This window comes from Zonotrichia leucophrys, chromosome 23 (genome assembly GCF_028769735.1).
Source record: "Zonotrichia leucophrys gambelii isolate GWCS_2022_RI chromosome 23, RI_Zleu_2.0, whole genome shotgun sequence".
In the NCBI taxonomy this organism is placed as follows: Eukaryota; Metazoa; Chordata; class Aves; order Passeriformes; family Passerellidae; genus Zonotrichia; species Zonotrichia leucophrys.
Window position 1 is genome coordinate 5,135,767 of NC_088192.1, and position 25,568 is coordinate 5,161,334.

Genomic DNA, 25,568 nt, shown 5'->3' on the forward strand with positions numbered 1-25,568 from the left:
GCATGTCTCTCCAGTTCTCTTTAAGAGGAATTCCCACCAGGAAAGGGAAACTGCCTGACTCCACCACATGGTCCTGCAGGCTGGCACATGGAGAAGGTTTATTGGAGCTCAAGGAAAAGGCAATTCCTGTGTGGTGATGCATCCTCCCACCCTGCCAAGAGCAGCACTCTCAGGTCTGGGAGGGCTGTGCTCAACCCTCCACCACAGCAGGGCTGAGGAAACACAGGAGGAATTTCATTAGAGAAAGCTCCCAATACTCTGCTCTTTTGGTTTAATCCCACAAAGTGCAAGTCAGAAATTCTCGGTCAGGAGAGGGAGCAGACAGTCACAGAGGGAGAAGCAAAAGCACAAAGACAAGGCTGATCTCAACTCCCTGGCATTTTTGCATGGCTCATGCAACCCCTGCCAACCTCTGCTCTTGTCCCAGGAGTTGCAAAAAAAGGACAAAGAGAGTAGAAATTTGCCTGAGGGTGAGTGGGGAGATGTGACTTTTTGGGGGTCACTATTTTTGTACACAAGCAGAAGTGCAGAGTGACTGCACATGGAGCCAGTGGGAAAGGGAGAAGCCATCCCAGCCACTTGCCAAGGGGTGGCACAATGGGATCTTGTTTCTGGATTATTGACTGGGCCCTGCTCACTCACAGCTTCAGCCCCTGGCAGATGAAGTGAGGAGGAGGCTGGGGAGGAACAGAGCTGCCTGTGCTGGGGCTGAGGGTCAGACAGGTTCCCACTTCTCCTGAGAAGGCAGCTTCCACCATTCTCCTGAAACCTTCCACCCCCAGATTACTGCCAGGAAAGCTCCTACCAAACACAAACACATCTTGAGCCACTTGTGCAGTACCTGAGAGACACTCTGGAGATGCCTGTGAGAGCACCAGGGCTCCACTGGAGCAGTCAGCCACTGCCTGAGAGGGCCCCAGTGCTCAGCTGGGACACAACAAGCAGCAAGAAGAGAGGGAGAGGCTGGGAACAGCAAGGCAAAATGTAGAAATCCAAGGTAAAGAGGAATCATCAGCCAAGGGGAGCTCACAGCTTGGCTTGCACACAGATCACCTCAGGCAATGCACTGAGACCAGCCCTGCAGCCCTGAGCACTGACCTGGCCCATGCCAGGGACACAGGGCAGCACCAGCCTGACAGGGCAGCATGAGCTGACCCAGGACTTCCAAAAGGAACAATCTTGTCAGAGAAATGCCCTTCCTAAGCAATCCTTCAGCTCTGGCAGACAGGCTGTTCTCCTGCCCCTCATTTCATTGACCAGCAATGTGCAGGGCTTGCCAGCCAGAGGGATGTGCTTGGGGACAATGACAGCCCCCTGAGCCCAAACACAACTGAGATGTGAGAGAGACTGAGACATGTCTTGAGAATCAAACCAGCCCAAACACAACTGTGATGAGAGAGAGCTTGAGGCAGGTCTTGAGAATCAAACCAGCCATCAAACCCATCGCTGGCCATCAACAGTTCCCCAGCATTGCTACTACCCAACAATCACAGCCCCAGGAACAAGGCAGGCACAACCTGCTTCACACCTGCTTTGTCCACATTCACAGCAAAGAAAACTGCCCCAGGTACAAAAAGGAGCAGTCCTGCAGCTTCACACTTCTCATTATTCCCCCTGAGAAAAACTGCACAGCAAAATGTGGTTCAAAGGCGCAGGAAACACTTCAAGGGAATTCCTGGAGAGGAGCAGACCTCAGCAATGTTGTATCCAGCACCATCCCTCCCCAGAGCCACCATCCTGCCCAGCTTTATGGACAGCCACTCCTCAGCACCCTGGTGCCAGAGCTATAGGTCTGATCACCTTTACCATGCACAAAAACCACACAGAGCACCCAGGTGTCCTTGCTGCCAGTCTCTGCCTGCTTTGCTGCTCTTTGAGAGCTGAGTGGAGGAGCCAAGCCAGCTAAAAACCAACGTGGGCCTTACCTTTTGTACCAGGGGGCTGCAGATTATCTCCAGTCAGCGAACACCAGCCTACGGGAAAGATGTCCCGGGAATCATATCGGCACCAGTAATCGAAGGCACCTCTCCAGCCATCAAATGTTATCAGGACCTCAGAACCTCTCACCTCCCCAATGGTGGCCGGGCAGATGAAGTGAGGGTTCTTCCTGTCCACTGCCTCCAGCTTCATACCTGTCTTGAAGAAGTTTTGGGAAGGAGATGGTGGTTCCTACAAGAAGAAGTGGAATATATGCTCAAAGGGGATATGGCAGTGCCTCCCCACACCAGGGCTGTGCCCTCACCAGCAAACTCAACTCCACAAGGAGCTGAAGGGAGTTAGGGGGGCTGGATTTGAACCCCAATAGGCTACACAGCCACTGCCCTTTGATCAAGAGGCAGCAAAGTCCACTACTCACTGCTGGACTGAACCCAGGAGTGGGACATTCCACAGAGGTGCTGATGTTCCCACCCTGCATTCCCCACATTGAGCAGCACCTGCAGCCTCAGTGAAAAACCAGCTCCTGCCTCAAGCCTGAACCCTGAATGCCAAACACTTCCTTGGCAGACCTCTGGCTACATCCTGACACTGCTATGACAGCTGGAGAGGGGACAGCTCTGTCCTAGAGCAGCCCTGAGCTGTGCAGTGTCACCTCCTATGGGACCAGCACATCTCTGATGAGACACCAGCCCTGAGTCTGCTGCTCTGCCAGAAAGATCTGCACAAACAGGGAAATACCTTGTGAAAAATCCGGACAGGAGCCATCTCTGCTCCATTCAGAGTCTTCAGAAGGAACATGGGCCAGGAGGAGGCATTGAGGCGGAAGCCTGAGGGGAGGGAAGTGGAGATGGACACTGTTAGACTGCAATATTCACTGTCTAACTGCAATATTCACTTATCACAACAATCCCATTGACCATCCAGACTGAGCACTTTGTGCAGCATCAGTGCTGCCAGCTCCTGCTGCAGGGGAGACATGAATCAGCAAGTGCACACTCAGGGCTATGGAATTTCTTCCTCAACAGGGAATCACAGCTTCTGGGTGGCCTCCTCTACCTCTAGTGTGAGCTGCAGGCAAGCTAATCTGGAGAAATAGAGGCTGTGATTTGGCTGGAACACATTATAGGGAAGGATGGCAGGTTTTGGCTTGACACCTGCTGTGAAAAAAGTGGAGAAATAACAAGAGAGGGTTTATGGGAAGAAAAAAGCAATTTCACATGCTCTGAAGTATGCGGCACTGACTATGACTATACAATCAACAGAAGGCTCTGGATATCACAGAATATCTTTGCTAAATGTGCATCTTCTTGGACAGGCAATTTCTGCTGCTCAGCTGTGTTTGGGGAGTTTTGAAGGTAATCCTGGCACTGGATCTGGACCAAGAGCATGGCAGAACTTTGCCAAGGTTGCAGTGCTCAGCACAGGTCACCCTGCCAGCCCTGAGCTCTGTCAGATCAGCTTGGAAACCAACCCAAGTAGCCACAACCACAGGGGATGGGAGAGCTCAGCTCCCACAGTGGAAACGAAAACATTTTATGTGAATCACAGAATATCCTGGGCTGGAGGGGACCCCAAGGATCATCCAGTCCAACCCCTGGCCCTGCCCAGACCCCCCACCAACCCCACCCTGGCCATCCCTGCAGCGCTGCCCAAATTTCTCCCCCATCCTTCATCTCCCCCATCCCTCACTCTCACACAATCATGGAATGTGCTGAGCTGGAAGGGACCCACAGGGATGATCAATCCCAAAGCCAAACCCTGCCCAGAGCCCCCAGCAAGCCCAGCCTGGGCATCCCTGGAGCTGTGGCAGCCTCGGGGCCGTGCCCATTGCCTGGGCAGCCTGGGCAGTGCCAGCACCCTCTGGGGGAAGAGCCTTGCCCTGATCTCCAGCCTGAGCTGCCCTGGCCCAGCTCCAGCCGTGCCCTGGCTCCTGTCACTGGAATTATCTGTGTAAAGAAAGAGTGCACATGGAAAATACTACAGTAAAGAGAAAACCCTTACAGAGTTTTTAGGCCCTTGAACTCTGCAGCAGAAGGACAACTGCAGCACTAGCCCAGTTACCTGTCTTCATGCTGGGTGCAAAATCATCCAGTTCCACTCCCCGGCTATGGGCAGGGACACCCTCCCTGATCCCACTATGCCAGGGCCTCACCACGCTCACAGGGAAGAATTTTTCCCCAACATCCCAGCTAACCGTGGCCTCTCCCCTGGCACAAGGTGACACAGAGCAGGGCCGGGCACACGGGGCAGCACTCCCGGACCAGTTCCCGAGCACAGCCAGGGCTGCTCCACCTGCACCTCGTGCCCTCTGCTGGCCACACCCGGCACAGGAGGGACCACCGGCCCACAGGGCTTTGGAACAGATGGGCAGCAGAATCACTGAATGGTTTGGGTTGGAATGGCTCAGGTGACCAGTGACCTGTGCTGAGGCTGTGAGCAGTCACAAGATTTTACTATTCTTCCTTTTCATTCCTTGCTAGCCTTCTGATGAAATCCTTTCTTCTATTCTTTAAGTATAGTTTTGACATATCATTTTCTTTTAATATAATATATATCATAAAATAATAAATCAGCCTTCTGAAACATGGAGTCAAGATTCTCATCTCTTCTGCCCATCCATGCCATCAGCTGATTAGTAGGAAGGACATGATTCTGACTCCTTCTAAGCCAATGAATAGGACAAACAGATTATTGGCAATGATTAAGATGAGTATGGTGATTAGGAAGAATAGTAGGTAGGTGAAAAATTTTGAAATGTAGGGGTCTGAGGCCATATATCATGTTGCAAATTGCAGGATGGATCGTGATACAAACAGTGCAATGGGGAAGAAGGTAAGGGAGTAGAAGCCTATTTTTAGGCTGATGGGAATTTTGAAGTTTATAATGAATTTTCATTCTCAGAAGCTGGTGAGGCTTTCTGTTCTAGAGTAGAAGCCTTCTCATCCTGGGGATCCTGCAAACACCACTACACATGATGAGCCCTGAGTGAGGAACATTCCCACATCCCAAACTTTCCCCTCCATCAACTCAATCCTCATTGGACAGCTCAACTCCAGCTCACCCAGAGGAGGCTGCAGCATCCCTCCGTTCTTCTCACAGTTGCCAATGGGCTGGATCTCAGCAGAGTCCACCAGCCTCCAGAAGTCGTTCTTGTTGTCGCTGCCGTCGAGGCGCAGGCGCAGGCGGGCGCCCGTCAGCCCCACCACGGTGGCGATGCACGTGGACGTGGTGTTCCTGGGGTCCTGGGCCTCCAGCTTCATACTGATCTTGAACTCGTTTGCAGGTGGAGTGTAGGACTGAAAAGAGGGAAACAAGAGCTGTGTGTTATGTTTTATTTCAATGGTTTGCTCTGTGTCACTCCTGGAAAATGTAGGGTTTGTTCCAAGCCTGTGATCCTCCCCTGCAGGATCAGGGATCTGTAAATCCCATTGGCCCAAGGATTATTCTGCACCCACTTTGAATCTCCCTGTTAAGCCACAGAATCTCTCTTGGCCCATCTCTCCCCATAGGCTCTCCCTCTCTCCCCCTTCTCCCTCAAACCATGCTGCTCCAGAGGTGGGACCCCCAATAAACCCTCATCTAATTAGCACCCTCAGAAGCCATGTGGATAGAAATTTTCCAGGGTAGAAATCCATTTTGATTTAGGTGAAATGTACATTTTTGAGTTGAGTCTGTGGTTAGAAAACATAGCTATTTAGCCTGACTGCAAAAGCCCAGGCTCAGGGAAACTGCTTCAGTGAAGGACAGAGATAAGGGGGGGAGACAGAAGGTGACAGAGAGAGACAGAGACTGCTGTGAGAGCAGGTCAACCTAACCTAGGAATTCTTTCTGATAAACAAGAACTAGCGGCAAATGTCACACAAAATTAATAAAAATAAGTATGAACCTATTGTGAAATTGTATGCATATGTATCTGAGAGGGGGATAAAAAGGGACCTGAAGTTCCCAGAAGTACACATGTCATTTTAGGGGAACGATTCCCACATGTGTCCAGCGCTGTAATAAACATACCGGCTTTACAACTTTCACAAAAATTGTGGAGTTTTGATTAACTCTGCAAAACATCTCCTTGCTGCCTGCTGCTACCAGTGAACACACAGCTTAGGGGGCTCCCTGGGGACCCTCCAAACCAACAGCAACAAGGGCCAGTCAGAGCCAGGATTGCCAACGCATTCATGCACCAGCTCAGGCACAAAGCTTCCAGCAGCAGGAGCACCCAAAGGGGTCTGCTGAAGGCTGACAGCCCCTCCAGGCACAGCAGAGGCACCACAGGGAACTCAGCCAGCCCTGGCAGGTCTGTAACAGACCCCCATCCTTCCATCCTGCATCATCCAGGCAACTAAAGCCTGTCCTGTTGGAATCACAGAGTCATTAATGCTGCAAAACACTTCTAGGATCATCAGCTTCAGTACTGCCAAGCCCACCACTTACCCAGTACCCCTAAGCACCACAACTACATGTCTTGAACACCTGCAGGGATGGGGACCCCACCAGTGCCCTGGACAGACATTTCCTTGGCCTGATCACCCTTTCAGTGGAGAAATTTTCCTGATATGCAACCTGGCCCTCCCCTGGCACAGGCTGAAGGTGTTTCCTCTTATCCTATCCCTTGTTCCCTGGGAGCAGAGCCTGACCCCAGCAGGCTCCATCCTCTTGTCAGGGAGTTGTGCAGAGCCACAAGGTCCCCCCTGAGCCTCCTTTTCTCCAGGCTGAGCCCCTGCCCAGCTCCCTCAGCCCCTCCTGGGGCTCCAGCCCCTTCCCCAGCTCCGTTCCCTTCTCTGCACATACTCCAGCCACCTTGTGAGGGGCCCAAAACTGATGCCAGGATCTGAGATGCAGCCCCACCAGTGCACAGGGGATTAACCCTCTCCTGGGAAGATCACCCAGCCAACCCCAGACCCACACAGACATTCACTCTCCCCTCTGCCCAGACCCAGATGTCCCACACTGATTCACTCCTGTACCTGCTACCCAGGGGCTGCTATTCTCGCAACAATTCACAACAACTGGGTGAATTCTGCTGAAAATCTACTGATTGAGCAGGATCCACCAAAAGCTGGATTCCAACCTACTCTGGACACTTTCTCCAAGGGCTTGACAGAGTTAATAGCACACTTGTGTTCCCAACATGCATATCTGAGAGGAAAATCTGCGCTACTCTAAATGCATCTTTTTAATCTTTGCTTCAGCACTTGGATTTCTGTTAAGTCCCCAACATCCTTAAGTATCTTCCTTGCCAAACCAGGGGTCTATCCCAGGCACAGAATTCCAGGGCCCCCAGTGGACCACAGCCCTTGACTTTTCTTGTTTTCACCCTCTTACCTGCTTGAAGCAATGGGCAGGAGCTGGGATGGCACATGTTTCTTTCAGGTACTTCTCCCACGTGAAGTGACCTGAGAATTAAAAACAAAAGGATTCAAATAGGAACAGATGAGCAAAATTCTCAGTAAAATACTGGCCAGACTCCTGAGATAGCAGTTCTGCACTTCTCACAGAGGAGGTGCTCACAGGCAACGTGTTTTCACCAAGAACCTCTGGTGTGTGTGAGCACAGAAGATTTACAACTGCAACTGACAGGCAGAACAAAGCACAGCTCTGCCTTGGGCATCCTCCTGCCTCGGTGCTGCTGAGAAGGGGCTGCACAGAGCCAGGATAACAACCTGCAACTTAATGGAAACCACCCAGCACAGATGGGAATCTGCTGAGTCCTCCAGACAACTGTCCCTTCAAAACCATTCATTAAACACATCACTCAGTCTGGGGACTGCAAACAGTCACTGTGGGCTGTGAGCTGCACAGCTTGGGGGCTGGAATGAGATTATCTTTAAGGTTATTTCCAATCCAAGCCATTCTGTGATGCCATGATTGTAAATTGTGGATTTAGAACAGGAATCTGGTTTGTGGTGATTGGATGGTCCCCTGGTCCAGCACAGACACAGCCCATCTCAGGGATCAGCCCAGCAATAAGTGGACAGGACAAAAATTACCTTCCTGAAATCCACAGGATGGGAGCAGGGATCCTCCAAACAGGGATTTACTGAGCTCAATACCTCACACCCAACCTCAAGCCCCCTTCCACTGATGTTACTGCCAGGGGAAATGCATTTCATCCTTGCCTGCCCCTTCCTCAGGAAGGGTAGGGTAGGAATACAGCAAGAAGGGTAAAAGCAATATGCCACCCAGGGAAACCTGTTATTAAATGAGGAATTAAAAGCTCCTGTGATCTGAGCAAATCATGACTTTTGCCATTTAAACTGAGCAGCTGGGAGAGGAACCTTGCAGCATGACATTCACTTGTATTCATCCAAACAGCTCCCGGGAGACCACTGTTTTCAAGGCATTTCAAGAGCAGTGGTGGCAGCACAATTAAAGTCAGCCACTGCTTCCCCGAGTCAGGCAAGTTCTTAATCAGTCTATTTTCAAAACAAAAGCTACATTAAGAGCCATTTTAGCTACTGCAGCACACACCACACCTCTGAAAACTGAGGCAGTAAGGTCAGCACACATTGCTTCAGTGCTGCCTTGTGCACAGAGGAGCCTTCATAATCTACAAGCTTCAAATAAATACAAGGAATGCTGCTTTCTCACCACCTCCCATGCAGATGACTAGTACACTGTTAAAAATGGGGAAAATGAACAGAAAAAATACAGTTTCATTGCCACACTGGCTGAATATTGCTATTTGCAGACTGACAGCACTCTCCACGCCACAGAGTACTCAGCTCCATCCACTGGCACATATTTTCATTTCAGCCACAGCCTCACACTGGGTGAATGAAGAAATTCAGTGAGTTACTGCAAAGATGCTCTCACAAAATCAAAATTCTTTTGCTTTAATTGAAGATATGATTTTATACTTGGTTCTGTCAATGAAACTCTTTGTATGAATAATGTGGAGTAAACACCCAGGCAAAGCAAAGCTGGGCACTCCTGGCCTGGAAATGTCTTAACTCCTTAACTCTGGTGGCTGATCTGGCCCATCTCAGACTGGGGTGGCCCTTCTTGTCCCCAGAACACAGAGGACACCCAGGTGACAGTAAGGGTGAGCAGTGTCAGTGTCAGCCCCAGGCCCTGAGCCAGCAGCCTGAACAGGATCAGCTGTGCTTGATAATTTTATTTTAAAAAAAAAAACCAAACAAACTCCCCTCAGCTGGTTTCAATCCATCACTATTAAAAGTTGTCATGGTTTTAATCTTCCCACTTTCCACTCCCTCCACACCAAGCCAGGCCATCCTGCTCCCTGCAGCAGCTCAGCCCACAGCCCAGATCTATGCTGCACAACCCCAGTGGGAGCAGAGAATTTCTGACACAGCTGCAGGCCTCTAAAAATAGTGTTTGGACATGGAACTTATTTGAGATTAATTCTAAAGCCTGCTGGGATTCAACCACTGTATGGAGACACACACAGCACTAGAACTGCAGCTTCTCTAGGGAACAGCTGGAGCTGGGCCAGGGCAGCTCAGGCTGGAGCTCAGGGCAAGGCTCTTCCCCCAGAGGGTGCTGGCACTGCCCAGGCTGCCCAGGCAATGGGCACGGCCCTGAGGCTGCCACAGCTCCAGGGATGCCCAGGCTGGGCTTGCTGGGGGCTCTGGGCAGGGTTTGGCTTTGGGATTGATCATCCCTGTGGGTCCCTTCCAGCTCAGCACATTCCATGACTGTGTGAGAGTGAGGGATTGGGGAGATGAAGGATGGGGGAGAAATTTGGGCAGCGCTGCAGGGATGGCCAGGGTGGGGCTGTTGGGGGATCTGGGCAGGGCCAGGGGCTCCACTGATGATCCTGTGGGTCCCTTCCAGCTCAGGATATTCTATGATTCTCTCATTGCTATCACTAATGGTTCTGGTGATTTTTTTTGCAAAGAAAAGCAGGAGCAGCAGAAAGACTTCTAAGAAAGGACAGAGCTGATACAGCAGTGTCACTACCAGGCATCCCCATACACACAGGTGGCAGGGCAACCACAGGTAGAACCTGCACTTCTTCTTCAAGATTACCCTCAGACCGAGGTAAAAACTGCAGACTGCACTTGGAAGCTGCCACCACACCCTTAGCATGAGAGGAAACCCTGCACTTCAGGCCCTTGTCCCAGGTCCCTCTCTGCTTCTCTCCAGCACACTGGGTCTTCTTCATAGGAAGAAACGAGAGAAAGACCCTTAAACGAGAAACACCCTCTTTGCAATTCCATCTGTGAGCCAAACCAAAGCCAAGGATTGGGAACCTGTGTGATTCCTGTGCCTTGGCTGTGGAAATGCCACTGGGGTGACTGTCTGTCACTTGTGCTTGCCTTGGGAAAGCTCCTTGTTGTGTGCTCATGCCAAAGGCAGATATTACTTCCAGGCAGAGAGTCACATTTGGGCTCTGATGTCTTAACCTCCAAAAATATTTACTCCAAACAAAACACTCCACAAACCCAAGGGATCAAACTGCAGTAGTTGTGAACAGTGCAGCTCTGCACCCTCATGTTTTGATTTTCTTTAGGTTGCACTTAACATTGATCCTTTGCCCAGAATTTAAATGCAGATGGAGTTTGTGTTTATATCTTTAACTGAAGTCTGGTTTGGGCTCCATTAGCATTTTGGCTCCCGAGGGGTCATCAATCCAAGTGAAACAATACATGTGTGTTTCAGGTCACATCTGTGAAGGAGAACGTGCCCTAGCCAGATCAAGGCATCCCATTAAAGTCTGCAGCCCATATGTGTGGCTGCTCAGGAGCACCAAGGCAGCACATGAAAGCAGAAGCACAGTTTGAAAATGAGCAGAGCATGCTCTGGGCTGGCAGATCCCAGTGACAGTGGCTGTCCCTGATGTCTGAGCATGGCTCTGAGGGGTCAGCTCTCCCACAGGCTGTCCCACCCTATAGGAGTGTACCTTTTGTTGACAGAGTGACAAAACTCTCCTCTGTCCCCTCATAAAGGAAAGAAGCCCACAAGTTTCTCTCCTCCATTAGGTGAAAAAGGCACCTCATAGGCCTGGTGGACTTCACCTCAAACTTAAGGAGCCAAAAAGTCTCACCTGGGCAATTTACTAGAAAAAGAAGTAAACAAATAAACTAATCCCTTTTGTAAGGTGTTTTACAAGGAGAAAGGACCTCCTGCACCTAGCTCAGTTTTTCTCTGTTATTTTGCCTTTTATTAAACCTTTTTGTTTCCAACACTGCAACAGAAGCCATCCTGCTGATTTTTATGGCTCCAAAAGTAGCTGAGCTATCTTCAATGTGCTGTAGGCCTCTGAGAGCTTATGAGACCTGGCTTGAGGAGGCTCCTATAACATGACCCTGCCCCATCCCAGGCACTTTGCTCAGCCATCGATCCAGCTGCACTGGTAACGAGCCCCAGTGCTCTGTCCTGATCAGTAAAAGGTGACAATGTGAGTCAAAACTAACAGCTCTGAAACTCCACGGTGCTGTCTGCTCTGTCCTGCTCTCCTCAGAGGTGTCCCAATGCAGCTTTGACCCAAAATCCTTACAGCCTGGATTACAGGTGCTCTGTGTCAGATGTTGCAGTTTTACCCCCTCACTGTGCAGAATCACAGAATGGTTTGGGTTGGAAGGGACATTAAAGCCCATTCCTTTCCATCTGCCATGGGCAGGGACACCTTCCACTGTCCCAGGTTGTTCCAAACCCTGTCCAACCTGGTTTTGGACACTTCTAGGGATGGGACAGCCACAGCTTCTCTGGGCACCCTGTGCCAGGGCCTGCCCAGCAGGGTAACAAGAATTTATTCTTAATATTCCATCTAACCCTGACAAGATCTAAAAAGAATTTTTTCTCAATATCCCATCTAACCCTAACAAGAATTTATTCTCAATAACAAATAGAAGAATTTAACAAAAATTTATTCTCAATATCCCATCTAACCCTGCTCTCTGACAGTAAGATGCCATTCCCATTGTCCTGTCACTTCAGACCCTTGTCCAAAGTCCCTCTTCAGCTCCCCTGGAGCCCCCTGAGGCACTGGAAGGGGCTCCATGGTCTCCTCAGACCTTTCTCTTCTCCAGACCCAAACCCTACAAGGATGTGCCCACACTTTGGGCAGTGATGAGCTGCTCAGAGTTTCTTACAGGTGATCACCAATATTCACTGCTGTACCATGCACTTGTTAAAAAAAAACCTTCAGAAACCACAAAAGGGAGAAGGGAGGGCTAAAAGAAGCAGGGAGGAAGAAGGGAGCTCTCTTACCTTGGTACTGGGAGGGAGACTCTGACGGGCGGCTGTACTTGTGCTTTTTACCATCTTTCCAGTCTATGGCTGAGACAAGAAACAGAGCATTTGTGTCAGGGCAAGGAGCCAGGCAATGCACCCTCCTGCACTGTCTGTGGGGAGCAGTGACCTCCCTGTCCTGACCCCAGCAATGTGGATAATTTGCTTCCATGTCTGGGTGTGCTCCCTTCCTCTCCACAGGTACCACACAGGAGGGATCCACATCTGCACCTCAATCCCTGTTTAGTTCCCACCAGCCAATGTTCTCCTTCAGTGACAAGCAATAAAGAACAGCAAACTCCATCATTTTAGCTGTGAGAAGAAGGGCCTGAGAGGAACAAACATAACAGCCACTAAAAATGGCTCATGAGGATCTTTGGCGCAGAATGGCTCCTGGTGTATCAACTCCAGGTTATTCCACACAAGCAACCTCAGCCCTTTGTGGTGACTTTGAAAATCTGCACAAGTGCTCTCTCCACACACAACAGCAGTTTCCTTGTGTCCCTTGCTGCTCAGAGGAGAGCACAGCAAAGCAGCACCAGCTCTGCAGAGCAGCTCACATGAACTGTTTTTGCACATGACAACTTTGGGTCTCAGAGCTCTCAAAATTTGAGGATCTCAAGACAGTTCTGGAAAGCGATAGAGCAAAAAGTGGGAAATGCTCGTCCTGTCCCATGGCAGAGTTCACCCTGAGCAGCTCCTCAACCTGCTGCTGCCAGGCTGGCACCCTGGAGTGCAGCTCCTTTATTTTACAGACCATTTTTAGGGCTATTGTAGACAGCAGCTTGGTAGTGCCCTGTGAAATGTGCCTTGCCCCCATGAAAAACAGTTCCTTGTGAAAGGAAAAGGTTTGAAATCTGAGCAGCAGCCGGAAAAGGCAGGCTAAGAGCTGCCTCTAAAGTGGCCCGGGGTGTCTTGACGTGTCTGGAATTGCTTTGGGACAATTATTTTTACAATCTTCTCTTCTTGACATGTTCTTTTCAGCACAATGGACAGGACAGCATGTAGGTTTTATTGCTCTGGAAAGTGATAGAGCAAGAAGTGGGGGATGCCCACCCTGCCTCCAACAGCCTCCAGCCCAGCAGAGGGATGCCAGATCAGCATCCCTTAAATGAACACGAGGGACATATGGAGTGTGGCCACAGATTCCCTAGACATGGGCCAGACAAAGAGCCTCCTTGGAGAGACATAAATGAATGAAAAGGATTGAAGGACACCCTTCCTAATAAATGCATTACCACGAGGCACAGCATTGTGCCATGTCCCTAAGAAAGCAAGAATAAAGGACATAAAGTATTTAAGGCAGAAGCTAAAGAGCCCCCTGGGTGGGTAAGGCTCCCCTCAGTGCTGCAGGACAGCTCTAACAGCATCCATGCACTCAAAGGAGCTTCTCACCACACTCTGCAGGTGAAGGTACATTTTGTTCTTAACCTTTAACATGCAAAAATCCTCATTAAGCACGATACAAAAGCAGCAGAAAAGAGAGCGAAACAAGAATTTCCGCAGACAAATAAAGAAACAGAGCAAGTTCAATGCATTATTAAAAAAGCAGGTAAGTAGGACAGAAACCCACATGTGCACAGTGCAGGTGCTGCCTCTGCAGCCCACAGGCTGGCATTGTGAGCCCAGGTCACAGAGGCAGGCTGGCTGGAGGCTCCAGGAGCACAGAGAACAAGCTGTGAGTGAGGCTGAACCCAGCCAGCCTGGCCTAGGCCATGCTGCTGACTAATCAACCAGGCTCCTTTATTGCCAAGCCCTCCAGCTGCCTCACAGCAGGGTCTCCCCATTCCCTGCTTTCCTTCATTTATTTTCACTTCATTAAAGGACAAGCAGTGTTAGGAAGAGGATAATGCCGCTGTAAGATGAACCACGACAGAAGCAAAGGAGACATTTAAAAAAAAAAATAAAGGGAGCAGAGAAATCGAGCATAGAAATCTCCTGCAATAAACCTTGGGAGTGTGGAGCAGATGTGAACAAAGAGCTGTGGAGGATGCTCCATCCTCTCCCTTCTCCCTTCCCCCCTCCTCCCTGATGAGATCACTCCAGTCAGACGCACATGCATGGCACGGCACTAAAGGAAATCAATATTTCTGTTCAGCACAAGAAGCCAGGGCAGCTCAGCCTGCTGGGCTTCACCCTTTTTGTTGGGGATGCAGGACCCAGGAAGCACGTGCTGAGTGAGGGGCCAAGGGACTGGGTGGCAGGGGAACCTCCTGACAGATTTCCTCTCCACAAGGCAGGCTGGTTTCTGGTTTCATGCCTCATTAGAGGGGGAGGCTGTGCCAGCTCAGGCAGTTTGCCTCATGCTGGGAGCTCTGCCAGATGGTGCCCTGGTGTCATGGTTTGACCCGGAAGGAGTGGGAATTCTGGGAAGCTGTGGTCAAACCAATGAAGGTTTTGAGTTTCATACTGACACCTGGTGTAGCCAGTGGGGTTTGGACACACCTCCGAGAATACACAGGGGTTAAAAGCAGGGCACTGCCCTGGCATTTCCTCTTTTTGGACATCGCGGCCGAGGAGTTCAGACCTCTCTCCCTCGCCCGGCCCGCTGCTGCTGGGCGGGGGAGGGGCCAGCCATGCGGTGAGGCCTGGGGGTCTGGACAGAGATGGTGTTGAGGGGGCTTCGAGGATGGAAGGGTGGGGGAGCCCCAAGAGACATCGGGCAGCCAGCCACCCCCCCCCCCCCCCCTTCCCCCCCCCCGGAGAGCAGGAGAGCAGCCAGCGAGAAGGGGGGAGGACTGCCCGGCCGCAGCGGCAGCGTGTGGGCAGCGTGCGTGGGAGCCGTCCGACAGACAGAGACTGAAAACTTTTAACCCTTTCTTGCATGATTGGGGCCTTACAAAAATGCTAATCCTCCTCGAAGCTGAATAAGAAGGGAGATGAGAGATGATATGAGATAAAGACTTTGGCCCGGAGATTGTGGAGATGATTGGATGGGGAGAGATGATTTGGAGTGGCCTTTTAGCTGGACTTTTCTTGTAGCCATGGACTCAGTTGTTCCTGTGACACAGACTGCATTTAGGGGGAGGCAGTGCCTCAAAACCAGGAGGGTTCATTTGTGAGGACCCCCCGGCCCCAGGGGGTTGGAAATATATGGGGGGGACAGTTGTCCCAAAAGCAGAGACTGTGCCTTTTTGGAGTGAGACAAGGCATCCTTGAAAGACCACCCTAAAAGCAGCTCTGATCCATGTCTCGGTGGTGAGAGCACTGAGCATGGAAGGAACGTGTCACAAGCGGCAAATGGACTTTCCGGGCGGTGCCGGAGTGACAGGGAAGCACACGAGGGTCTCAGTGTGTCTCCACGAGAAGCCTATGGAACAAGAAGGACTCCTTTCCCTCTTCATGAACTGATGTTTGAGTATACTAAAGTGTCGTGCCGGACTGGGCAGTTGGTATTTTTGAGAGAATGTATTGGATTGGGAAGTCAGGGAGTGGGGAGGAGGAAAAGTGGTTTTTGTAAGGTTTTCAATTTTTTTTCTCTTTTTTCCTTATAGTCTTTCCTATTTTTTCCTGTAGTTTTAGGTAATAAAGTGTTATTTATGTTTAAGTTGGAGCCTGTTTTGCTTATTCCTGGTCACATCTCACAGCAGACACCAGGGTGGGGCATTTTCATGGGGGCACTGGCTCTGTGCCAGGCTCAAACCATGACATTTTTTGGTTCCCTGGACCGGGAAATCGAATCACGGGAGAATGATGAGGTAAAGCTGTGAGATGAGACCAAGAAGAATAAGGAAAGCATGTACTAAGTTAAGGTAGATAAATAGTCATAGTGAATCTAAGGTATTGTTGTGTAGAAGTGTTTTGTAGTCCTGTTGATAATTTTAGAAAGTGTATTCTCGGAGGTGAAGGGTGGATTGTCATGGTTTGACCCGGAAGGAGTGGGAATTCTGGGAAGCTGTGGTCAAACCAATGAAGGTTTTGAGTTTCATACTGACACCTGGTGTAGCCAGTGGGGTTTGGACACACCTCCGAGAATACACAGGGGTTAAAAGCAGGGCACTGCCCTGGCATTTCCTCTTTTTGGACATCGCGGCCGAGGAGTTCAGACCTCTCTCCCTCGCCCGGCCCGCTGCTGCTGGGCGGGGGAGGGGCCAGCCATGCGGTGAGGCCTGGGGGTCTGGACAGAGATGGTGTTGAGGGGGCTTCGAGGATGGAAGGGTGGGGGAGCCCCAAGAGACATCGGGCAGCCAGCCACCCCCCCCCCCCCCTTCCCCCCCCCCAGGAGAGCAGGAGAGCAGCCAGCGAGAAGGGGGGGAGGACTGCCCGGCCGCAGCGGCAGCGTGTGGGCAGCGTGCGTGGGAGCCGTCCGACAGACAGAGACTGAAAACTTTTAACCCTTTCTTGCATGATTGGGGCCTTACAAAAATGCTAATCCTCCTCGAAGCTGAATAAGAAGGGAGATGAGAGATGATATGAGATAAAGACTTTGGCCCGGAGATTGTGGAGATGATTGGATGGGGAGAGATGATTTGGAGTGGCCTTTTAGCTGGACTTTTCTTGTAGCCATGGACTCAGTTGTTCCTGTGACACAGACTGCATTTAGGGGGAGGCAGTGCCTCAAAACCAGGAGGGTTCATTTGTGAGGACCCCCCGGCCCCAGGGGGTTGGAAATATATGGGGGGGACAGTTGTCCCAAAAGCAGAGACTGTGCCTTTTTGGAGTGAGACAAGGCATCCTTGAAAGACCACCCTAAAAGCAGCTCTGATCCATGTCTCGGTGGTGAGAGCACTGAGCATGGAAGGAACGTGTCACAAGCGGCAAATGGACTTTCCGGGCGGTGCCGGAGTGACAGGGAAGCACACGAGGGTCTCAGTGTGTCTCCACGAGAAGCCTATGGAACAAGAAGGACTCCTTTCCCTCTTCATGAACTGATGTTTGAGTATACTAAAGTGTCGTGCCGGACTGGGCAGTTGGTATTTTTGAGAGAATGTATTGGATTGGGAAGTCAGGGAGTGGGGAGGAGGAAAAGTGGTTTTTGTAAGGTTTTCAATTTTTTTTCTCCTTTTTCCTTATAGTCTTTCCTATTTTTTCCTGTAGTTTTAGGTAATAAAGTGTTATTTATGTTTAAGTTGGAGCCTGTTTTGCTTATTCCTGGTCACATCTCACAGCAGACACCAGGGTGGGGCATTTTCATGGGGGCACTGGCTCTGTGCCAGGCTCAAACCATGACACCTGGGTTCTGCAGGGCACCCTCCAAGAGCTGCAGGGATGCCTCAAAAAAGGACTCTCCTCTTCCTGTCACAGAGGGGATTGATGAACTGCTCTCTGCACATGGACTGAGAAACATAACTCAGTTTTGGGCTTCAGCCACATCCCCTCAGCTCCCACCCCACTGAGGCACCCAGGCCATGCCAGCTCACTGCAGGGCCCTTGGCTGTGCCAAATCACTGCTCACCTTTCTGAGGGCCTGGTTTCCGCATTCTACCACCTGCTGCTGTCCTTATCCTGGGACTGGGCTGCTCTTACAGGACTGAAGATGTCTAGGACAAAAGAAATAAAGATGAGAAAATTGCCCATTCTGGAGCACACAGTTATCTGCAGCATTAACTCATCACACAGTGGGGGGAAAAACACACTCTGTCACCTGGGGTAGCACAGAACACACAAAACTCATTTCACCCCCTCAAACTTTCTCCAATTTGTGGACAACACCAAATTCATGGCAGCAGGAGCAGCATGAATAAGCACAAGGAGCACATGGCTGTCTCTGTGCTAACCCTACTGCTGGTCCAGAGCGTGTGTGTGGAAGGAGGGGCTGCTCCCACTCACTAACAAAGGGAGGCAGAGCTGGAATTTATGAAAGAAAACACATGGAAACATAACATTAACTCTGGCAAAGCAGCACAGCAATCCCCAGCTTGCCACTTACAATTCAAATTGCTCACAGCAGTTCTGGGGAATAAGGATGAGAAATTGGACAATGACCCAGGAAATACTTTTGCTGTTAGTACTGCCACGAGTGTCCAAGTTGTGCTGCATTTTCTGTTTTCCTGGTTGGAATAAAACTGGCTGGACTGTGCCCAAAAAGAAAAAGCATTTGCATTCTTGTTATAAAGAAATATTCCTGAAAAATCAGAGCTCCTGGGAGATCCAGTGCTACAGCACAAGCACTCTCACAGGGCAGGGCTGCCACACCCACACAGCCCAGCCAAGCCCTGCCACAAAACACCCAAATGAATGGCTGAGCCACAAACCAGCCCTTGGGAAAGCCACGAATAGCATGTTTTGACACTCCACTAACTAATGAAAGATTAATTGTATCAATATAATTCCATTTTGTTCACAGTGGGGCAGTCAGGAGAAGGAGGAAGCTGTCTCAGGACGCAGCACTGAGTGGCTGCTTAAAGGTTATTTACAGATCCAACTTGGCAAGAGTTTGGGGTTTTGAAAACCAGGCTTTTTCTACATGTAAGAGAAATAGAGTTTAATTTTCTGTCACAGCTCTTCAAACTACAGCCTCTTTACATGCAACACTGAGCAATACTCTGAGAAGAAAAATACTGAAAGAATATTAAATACTGGGTTTTTTTTAATCCAAATCAAAAGGTGCACAGTAGTCACTTATTGCCTCTCTCCTAAATAGTGTGTGTGTCTGTACACACTTGTGAAAGGAGTAAGGTTGGTTTCCCTTTCAATAGCAGAAGGCAACCTACATGTGAAAGTTTATTTACAACTTTTAAGGCTTCTTTTCATAATTTTCTTCAGTCATTTTTATTAAAGGCTAGCAGTCCTGGCAGGAAAAGTGCCCTAGACATAAAAACCAGGCTGAAAGGTGTTTATTTATAAAGGCACCAGACAAGCATTCTGCATCTCTGGCTCTTCCCCTCTGCTGTCTGTGGGACTTTCTCAAGTACCCACACACATAAATCTCATGGCACAGGAGTTTCTGTGCCCCTCTGAGGGCTTCTGAAAAGCTGCTTCAGCCTGAGCACCTCAGAACCCTGCTGGCAGGCATGTGTGACCTGTTCCTTTCAGAAGTACTGGAAGAAAAAACACTGTGACTGTGTTTGAGCTGCTCAGATAGGGTTTGTGAAAGGTTATGGCCCAATAACCCTAATGAGGCTCAGGAGGACCTTGTCACCCTCCACAACTCCCTGACAGGTGGAGGTCAGTCTTTTCTTCAAGGGAGCAAAGGACAGTTCAAGAGGAAACAGCCTCAAGATGTACCAGGAGAGGTTCAGGTTGGACATCAGCAAGAATTTCTTCACAGAAAGGGGTGTAAAGCATGGGAATGGGCTGCCCAGGGAGGTGGTGGTTGCTGAAGAAGAGTCTGGATGTGGCACTAGAGCTCTGGTGTAGTGGACATGGTGGTGCTCAGTCTTGAGGTATTTTCCAACCTTAATAATTCTGTAATTCTGCGATGCTGATAAAGCACGGAGCTGACTGCTGGTATCCCTCAGCCAATACTGCAGCAGGCTCTCAGCAAGATCTCGTGTCATGGAAGAGAATTAGATGTTGTAAATGTCCAATTTAAATAAATAAATAAACAAATGGTGACTCCTCCCCAAAGGAGGAGACTTAAGCTGCACGGGGAGTTCCACTTTGCTGAGAGCCACATGAGTGCCAGCTCAAGGACACTGCACTCTAAAATATGCTTCCAACAAACTGCCCAAATGTGACAGCCCCAGCCTGACTCCTGCCATCCTCCATGAGCCTCTGACACAGCTCTGCACCACCCAAATCCCTCCTACATCTCACAGCACAGGACAGCAACACGTGGGTTAATCCTGCAAAATCATAACTCAAGGGGAAAAAAAGCAAAATAACTGGAGTGCTCAGAGTCACGTTATGCCTGGAGAAGAGGCAGAGCCAAACTCCATGATGCAAACTCCAGAGGCAGCTGGACCTACACAGCCAGGAGCCACCAGCCTCACTGCATCCCAAGGACAGGGACAGCTCCTGCCCTAGGATGCAGGGATGCTCTCCTTCAGCCATGGAGACAGACACTGTACAATCACAGCTGGGAGGGATCCACAAGGATCACCAAATCCAACTCCTGGCCTGTCACAGAAGCCCCAGCAGTCCCACCCTGGGGTGTCTGACAGTGTTGTCCAAATGCTCCTGGAGTTCTGGCAGGTGAGGGTCAGGACCATTTCCTGGGGAAAGAACCTTTTCCTTACATCCAGCCTGACCCTGCCCTGACACAGCTCCAGCCACTCCCTTGGGTCCTGTCCCTGGTCACAGGGAGCACAGACAGGAGCTGCCCCTGGGCTTTACTAACACAGGGCTTGGGAATTGATCATTTCCACTGACTGTAATTTATAGCTGCCCAGAGGAGCTGTAAAATCTGCACCCTTGGAGATACTCCAAACATCAGCAGCTCCCTCCCCTGCCAGCCTGATCTCACCTTGTAGCTGACTCTGACTTCAAAGTCAGCCCATCTCTGCATGCAGCACTGGACCAGACAACCTCTGAAAGCTCCTTCCAGCCTGAAACACCCAGGGACTTTATCTCACTGCATGGCAAGAGGAATCACTCTACAGGTTTTGACAAGGCTGAAATGCCCCAGTGAGGAGAATTCAGTGTAGAGAGAAGAAAGTCAAAGGCAGAACAGACAAGCCCACAGGCACCTGTGGACAGGAGAACCATGGTACCAATGGATGTGACCTTTACTCCATTCAGGGACTGAAGATTGAAAAAACGTGAAGGTAATAAATAGCAGAAGGTACAGACAAGGAGGAAAACCAGGCTACCCACAGAGACAGATCTTCCAGAATCACCTCAGGCACAAATATGCCCCTGATGAGGACCTCATGGCTGGATCCATGGCACAAAGGACACAATCTTACTGTTGCATCAACTAAAGCCTTTGAGATTTCCACAGCCCAGCACACGCTGCAATGCTCCATCTCCAGAGCCTGACACTTGCACAGAGCTGCACACCAGAGTTCAAACTCCCCTTGCTTTCAAAAGCTCTGTTTCTCCTGCTTGTGGAGATCAAGATAATCTCCCAAGCATGAACTACAGCATTACAGAGTGCTGGTTTCCACAATTTATAACCTGAAAGGACAGATCAACGTGCAAATTCACTTCAGCAGGATGCTACCTTAAAAACGTAAAAAGAGCAACTAATTTGCTGCCTTCAGTAGCAGATGAAGTTCCTCTCCCAGAGTTTCAAACAACTTTCACTCACCAAGATATCAAAAGTGCCAAGGGCTCCACTGAACTGTCATGGGCTCTAGTTCCCCATCACTCCTACAAGACAGCAGAGTCAGTACAAACACTGCGGCATAGCAAAACCTGAAAGCACAGAGACAAAATGAAAAAGTTTGCATTTAATTGCAGAAAGGCTAAGTTACCAGCTGCATAATTCATGTTCATATTTAATTCATTTAAAACATCCAAATTTAAATTTAAAGACAGCTGTAACAAACATTCCCACTTGCACTCACAAAGCAGCACAGAACTTGACACAATTTAAGTTGAGCTTGCAGTGAGTACACGGGACTGCGGCTGTTAAACACCTTTGATATGAGTAAGATCACATCAACTGAGCTGATAGAAACTAGTTCAGCTTTTGTAAAATGAAACTATCACACAAAGGAGGACTGAAAAGACTAGACCTGATTAGTAATGAAAAGGAGAGAGACCACAGGAGAGGCATATAAAATAATGAGTAGCATGAAGAGAGAGAACTGGGGACTCCAAATTATCCCTTCCCAGTGCAGCAGAGCAAACCTACAAAAGTAAAAAAACTCCCAAGTATATACCAGGGAGAAGGAACAGTTCATTGGAAATTAATAGACATACAACTTCCTTGTGGAGGAAGTTATCAAGAGAAGTAAATGAGTAACCTTAGAAGTGACAGACATTGAAAAGCAAAGCAGAATTTGTAGGAGTATCAAAGCATGAGACCCCTGGGCCATCAGTACCCAGGCCCCAAGAGCTGAATGAAGGCTGGTGCCCAGCCAAACCCTGCCCACCACATCACTGCCTCAGCTGCTGTGCTGGGCCAAGGGAAAGCTGAGCCCTTGCCCTGCTGTCAGGCTGCTGATCCCACTCACAGCCAGGGGCAGGACACAGCTCAGGACACGGTTTGTTCACTGCCCGGTGAGTTACACTGAGATTCACACCTCTGATGCACTTCCCTTTTTCTCAGGCAGGCAGGCAGGGCTGGAAGAGCATCCCAGGACATCCCCAGCTCCTCCAGCACTGCACAGCCTGCAGCAACACTGTGGAAATGCATCTTAATCTAATTAAGTTCTCCCCCCACTGCTCTTGCCAACAGGCTCTTCCAAAAGCTCATCCCTAAGGGCAGTCAGATTCAATTTACCTGTGCCAGATTGGAAGGCAACTGCAGGGTTACAGGGGAGCCTACTCTGCAATATTCTTCCACAAAATGTGGCAACTGCAATATCAGTAAAACAAAAATGAGAAAATGTGGATGGAAGATGCTGTCCCATCTTTCCAGACCTCATGAGATGCATGTAATCCCTTTATCTCCAAAGCCTCTGCTCCTTCAGAGTGCATAATTATCAAAGGAGTTAGAGCTGAGGCTCTTAATGTCTCTTCCAGGCACTTCTTTGTTCCACTCAAGGCACCAGTCACATCTGAATTATTTCCTGGGGTTGTTTGGACTTCCTATTATACAAGGATGATTGTGGTGAACCTTGGGATGGAGTCCAAGTGGGATCTCAGCACTCCCATGTTTGATTGAAAGGGAACCTGAAGGTTTGCTGACAGCGTGCCAAGCTTCAAACCTCGCTGGACAATGGCACTGCCAGCAGGCCAGAGGCTTTCAGAGACAAGAGGAAGAAAACCACCAGCAGTGAGGCTGGAAAATGGTTTTATTAGGTCAGATACATACCCACAGATTAGGATTCAGAGGAAAAAAGGAAACTCTGCATATTGACAGAGGACTGTGAGAATGACGCTCCTTGGAAATCCCATGGGGCTGCCACAAGGGAATCCTGACAGTTTCTCATGATGCAAAGTGCCTGCAGTCATTGATTTGTTCCCCACAAAAGCACAGGGCTGGAGCACCACGACCACTGCAGCCACTAAAAATCCCTTCCATGTAACCTCTGCTTCAGCTGAGGTTTTCTTCACAGTGATGTTTCCATCAAACCCCATCAATGTTTGCAGCAGTAAAGAGCTGTGCTTACAAATTCCCTCAGGAATTCCCTCAGGAAATGTGAGGGCAGCCCTGTAAGCTCCTGCCTGTCACGGGTGATGGCAGTGCTGCCATTCCAGCCCTCTGCTGGAATGTTTCAGCTCCATTCTGGAAGCCCCTGTGTGATACAGGCACATCCAGTGCAGAAAATCAGGCACATGCTGAGCAGATAATGTGAATTACAGAATATCCTGAGTTGGGAGGGATCCATAAGGATCATCAATTCCAACTCCTGATCCCACACAGGACACTCCAACAATCCCACTCCATCCCTGAGAGCATTTTCCAGATTGAGCTTTGGCAGCCTTGGAACCATGACCATTCCCTGGAAGCCTGTTCAGTGCCCCACGACCCTCTAGGGGAAGCACCTTTCCCAAACTCAGCCTGCTTGCTCATTTAACACCTTTTTTGCCATTTTTAATTTCTATGGTGCAGAAAGAAAAGCACTTTCAGCCTACTTGATGAAATCAGAAGAATGTCAGTGCATGATCTGACTCCTCTTTTAGTTTTCACACCAGACTTGGCTCCTCTGATTTCTGCCTGACCTGTGGACACCAGAACTTTTGCTGGTCTAAGCCCCAGTTTTTGCTCTCAAGGCACACTTTGATGAGCCAATTTACTGACCCCTTTCCTGGGCAGAATCCAAACACCAGCTCCCAGGACTGAGCTCCAGCCTTCTTGGAGCCAGACATGCAGGATCCTAAACCAAAATGCCAAATGAATGGTTATGTGGGACCTGGAGCAAACTCTCAGGAGTGATCAGCTTCCAAGTCTGAAAAGGTGAGTCAGAATTTATCTTAAACAATGATTTGAGTTCCTTCCACCTCCCTGTTCCCATCCTCCTGAGCAAGACTGGAGTTTTATTTCTCCTAGTCTGTGCAAAGTCACATTTTTGGCAGCTCCAAACAAAGGCTGATGAACATACAGCACCTCTGGAAGCATCTCCCCTCATCAGGTCAGGAAAGCCCTTACTTTCACACCAGGGACTATTTCTAAGTAACACTGTACAATGAATGCTGGTACTTCCATCTGCAGTACTGATCCCCTTGTGTGATCTGAAATACCTGATGGCTGTAAACCATTACTCCTCTTTCTACCAGAAAGATTTGCTGTTATTTCCAACATCTCTCATTCTCTGGAATTAATTTTATCCTTCTATCATGTAAGAAGTGGACTGATGAACTCCAGACTTCATGACAGGCTCCTCACAAACACATTCTTGTGTTAACACACTGAGGTGTCTCAAAGATGTGATCACAAGGAAAACACTTCCTCAGCCCCCTGAGCCAAGTCTCAGGGGATTACATAGTTTAAAAGACAAAAACACGTGAAAAACTTGGATAGACCATGTTTCTACAATGAAAATATTGATTTTATGACTTCCTTTTGAACACCTTCAGGTTGGTGGGGAGAGGAGATAGGTCAGCCCCCCAGGAAATGGCAGCTGGACCACCAGACACTGCTGAGTCAGGCTCAAGAGATCACCCTCAGGATGAGGACAAAAACCAGGGAGAGGAACCACTACTGTGAGCAAAGCTACAACAGTCACCACTGCTCATGACTGTGGAAGAAATTAAATAAAATCTTGCAGGATTTCAATAAGGATTTCCTTCCCTATGCAAAAATAAACCCAAAAAACCAACCCACCCACCCAAAAAAACCCAAACCAAAACCAAAACACAAAACTAAAATAAACCCAATGAAACCAGCATGGGCCTTGGATCAAACCAAAAACATCCTGACACATATCACTGTGAGCAGACCTTGCTCTCCACAAAGACTGAAGAGGCTGCAATAAAGACAACATATTTGGCACACTCCAGGAACAGGATACCAGGCTGAGAGAAATGGAGAGATGAAAGGGCTTCAAATAAAAGACAAATAAGATAATCTGACTTGAGTCTGCTAAAGGAAGCCCCTTAAGAGGATGAATTTTCTCAGCACAGACATGTTTACTGATGAGCTGGGAGTTACAGCTCTGTGGCTGCCATTTCTGTAGTGAGGGGGGTGAGCACTCCAGCCCTGCAAATCCTCCTTGGAAAGATGGGGCTCTGTAGGAAAGATGGGGGTAGGATGGTGGGGATGGACAGAGAGCAGAGATCTCTGCAGCCAGGGCTGGGAACTTGTGGGTTATTGCAAAGGGCCTGGGTGCAGGGCCCTGCTGGGAGCTGCCAGCCACAGCTCAGAGCAGGCCCGAGAGAAGAGAGGGGGAGAGAGGGTGAGAGGGTGAGAGAGTAAAAGGGGTAAGAGAGCGAGGTTCCCATTACAATACAATAAATCTTCTTCTGTGCTGAATATTCTCATTCTCACTAACCAATCCAGT

General features: G+C 49.4%; 1 protein-coding gene across 3 annotated transcripts in view; it reads right to left on the bottom strand.

Moving 5' to 3' along the window:
* Positions 1–21,375, bottom strand: part of SCMH1 (Scm polycomb group protein homolog 1) — a 51,810-nt gene extending 30,435 nt beyond the window's left edge. For all 3 annotated transcript variants that reach the window (XR_010442663.1, XM_064731438.1, XM_064731437.1), the window contains exons 1-7: positions 21,266–21,375; positions 17,528–17,612; positions 12,112–12,180; positions 7,261–7,331; positions 5,000–5,234; positions 2,677–2,765; positions 1,926–2,169 (exon numbers count right to left, since the gene is read on the bottom strand). Coding sequence is in view for 2 of the 3 variants with exons in the window: in XM_064731438.1 (XP_064587508.1) it covers positions 1,926–2,169; positions 2,677–2,765; positions 5,000–5,234; positions 7,261–7,331; positions 12,112–12,180; positions 17,528–17,552 (733 nt within the window). In the remaining variant the exon portion in view is untranslated. The remainder of the gene's footprint in view (positions 1–1,925; positions 2,170–2,676; positions 2,766–4,999; positions 5,235–7,260; positions 7,332–12,111; positions 12,181–17,527; positions 17,613–21,265) is intronic.
* Positions 21,376–25,568: the final 4,193 nt, after the last annotated feature.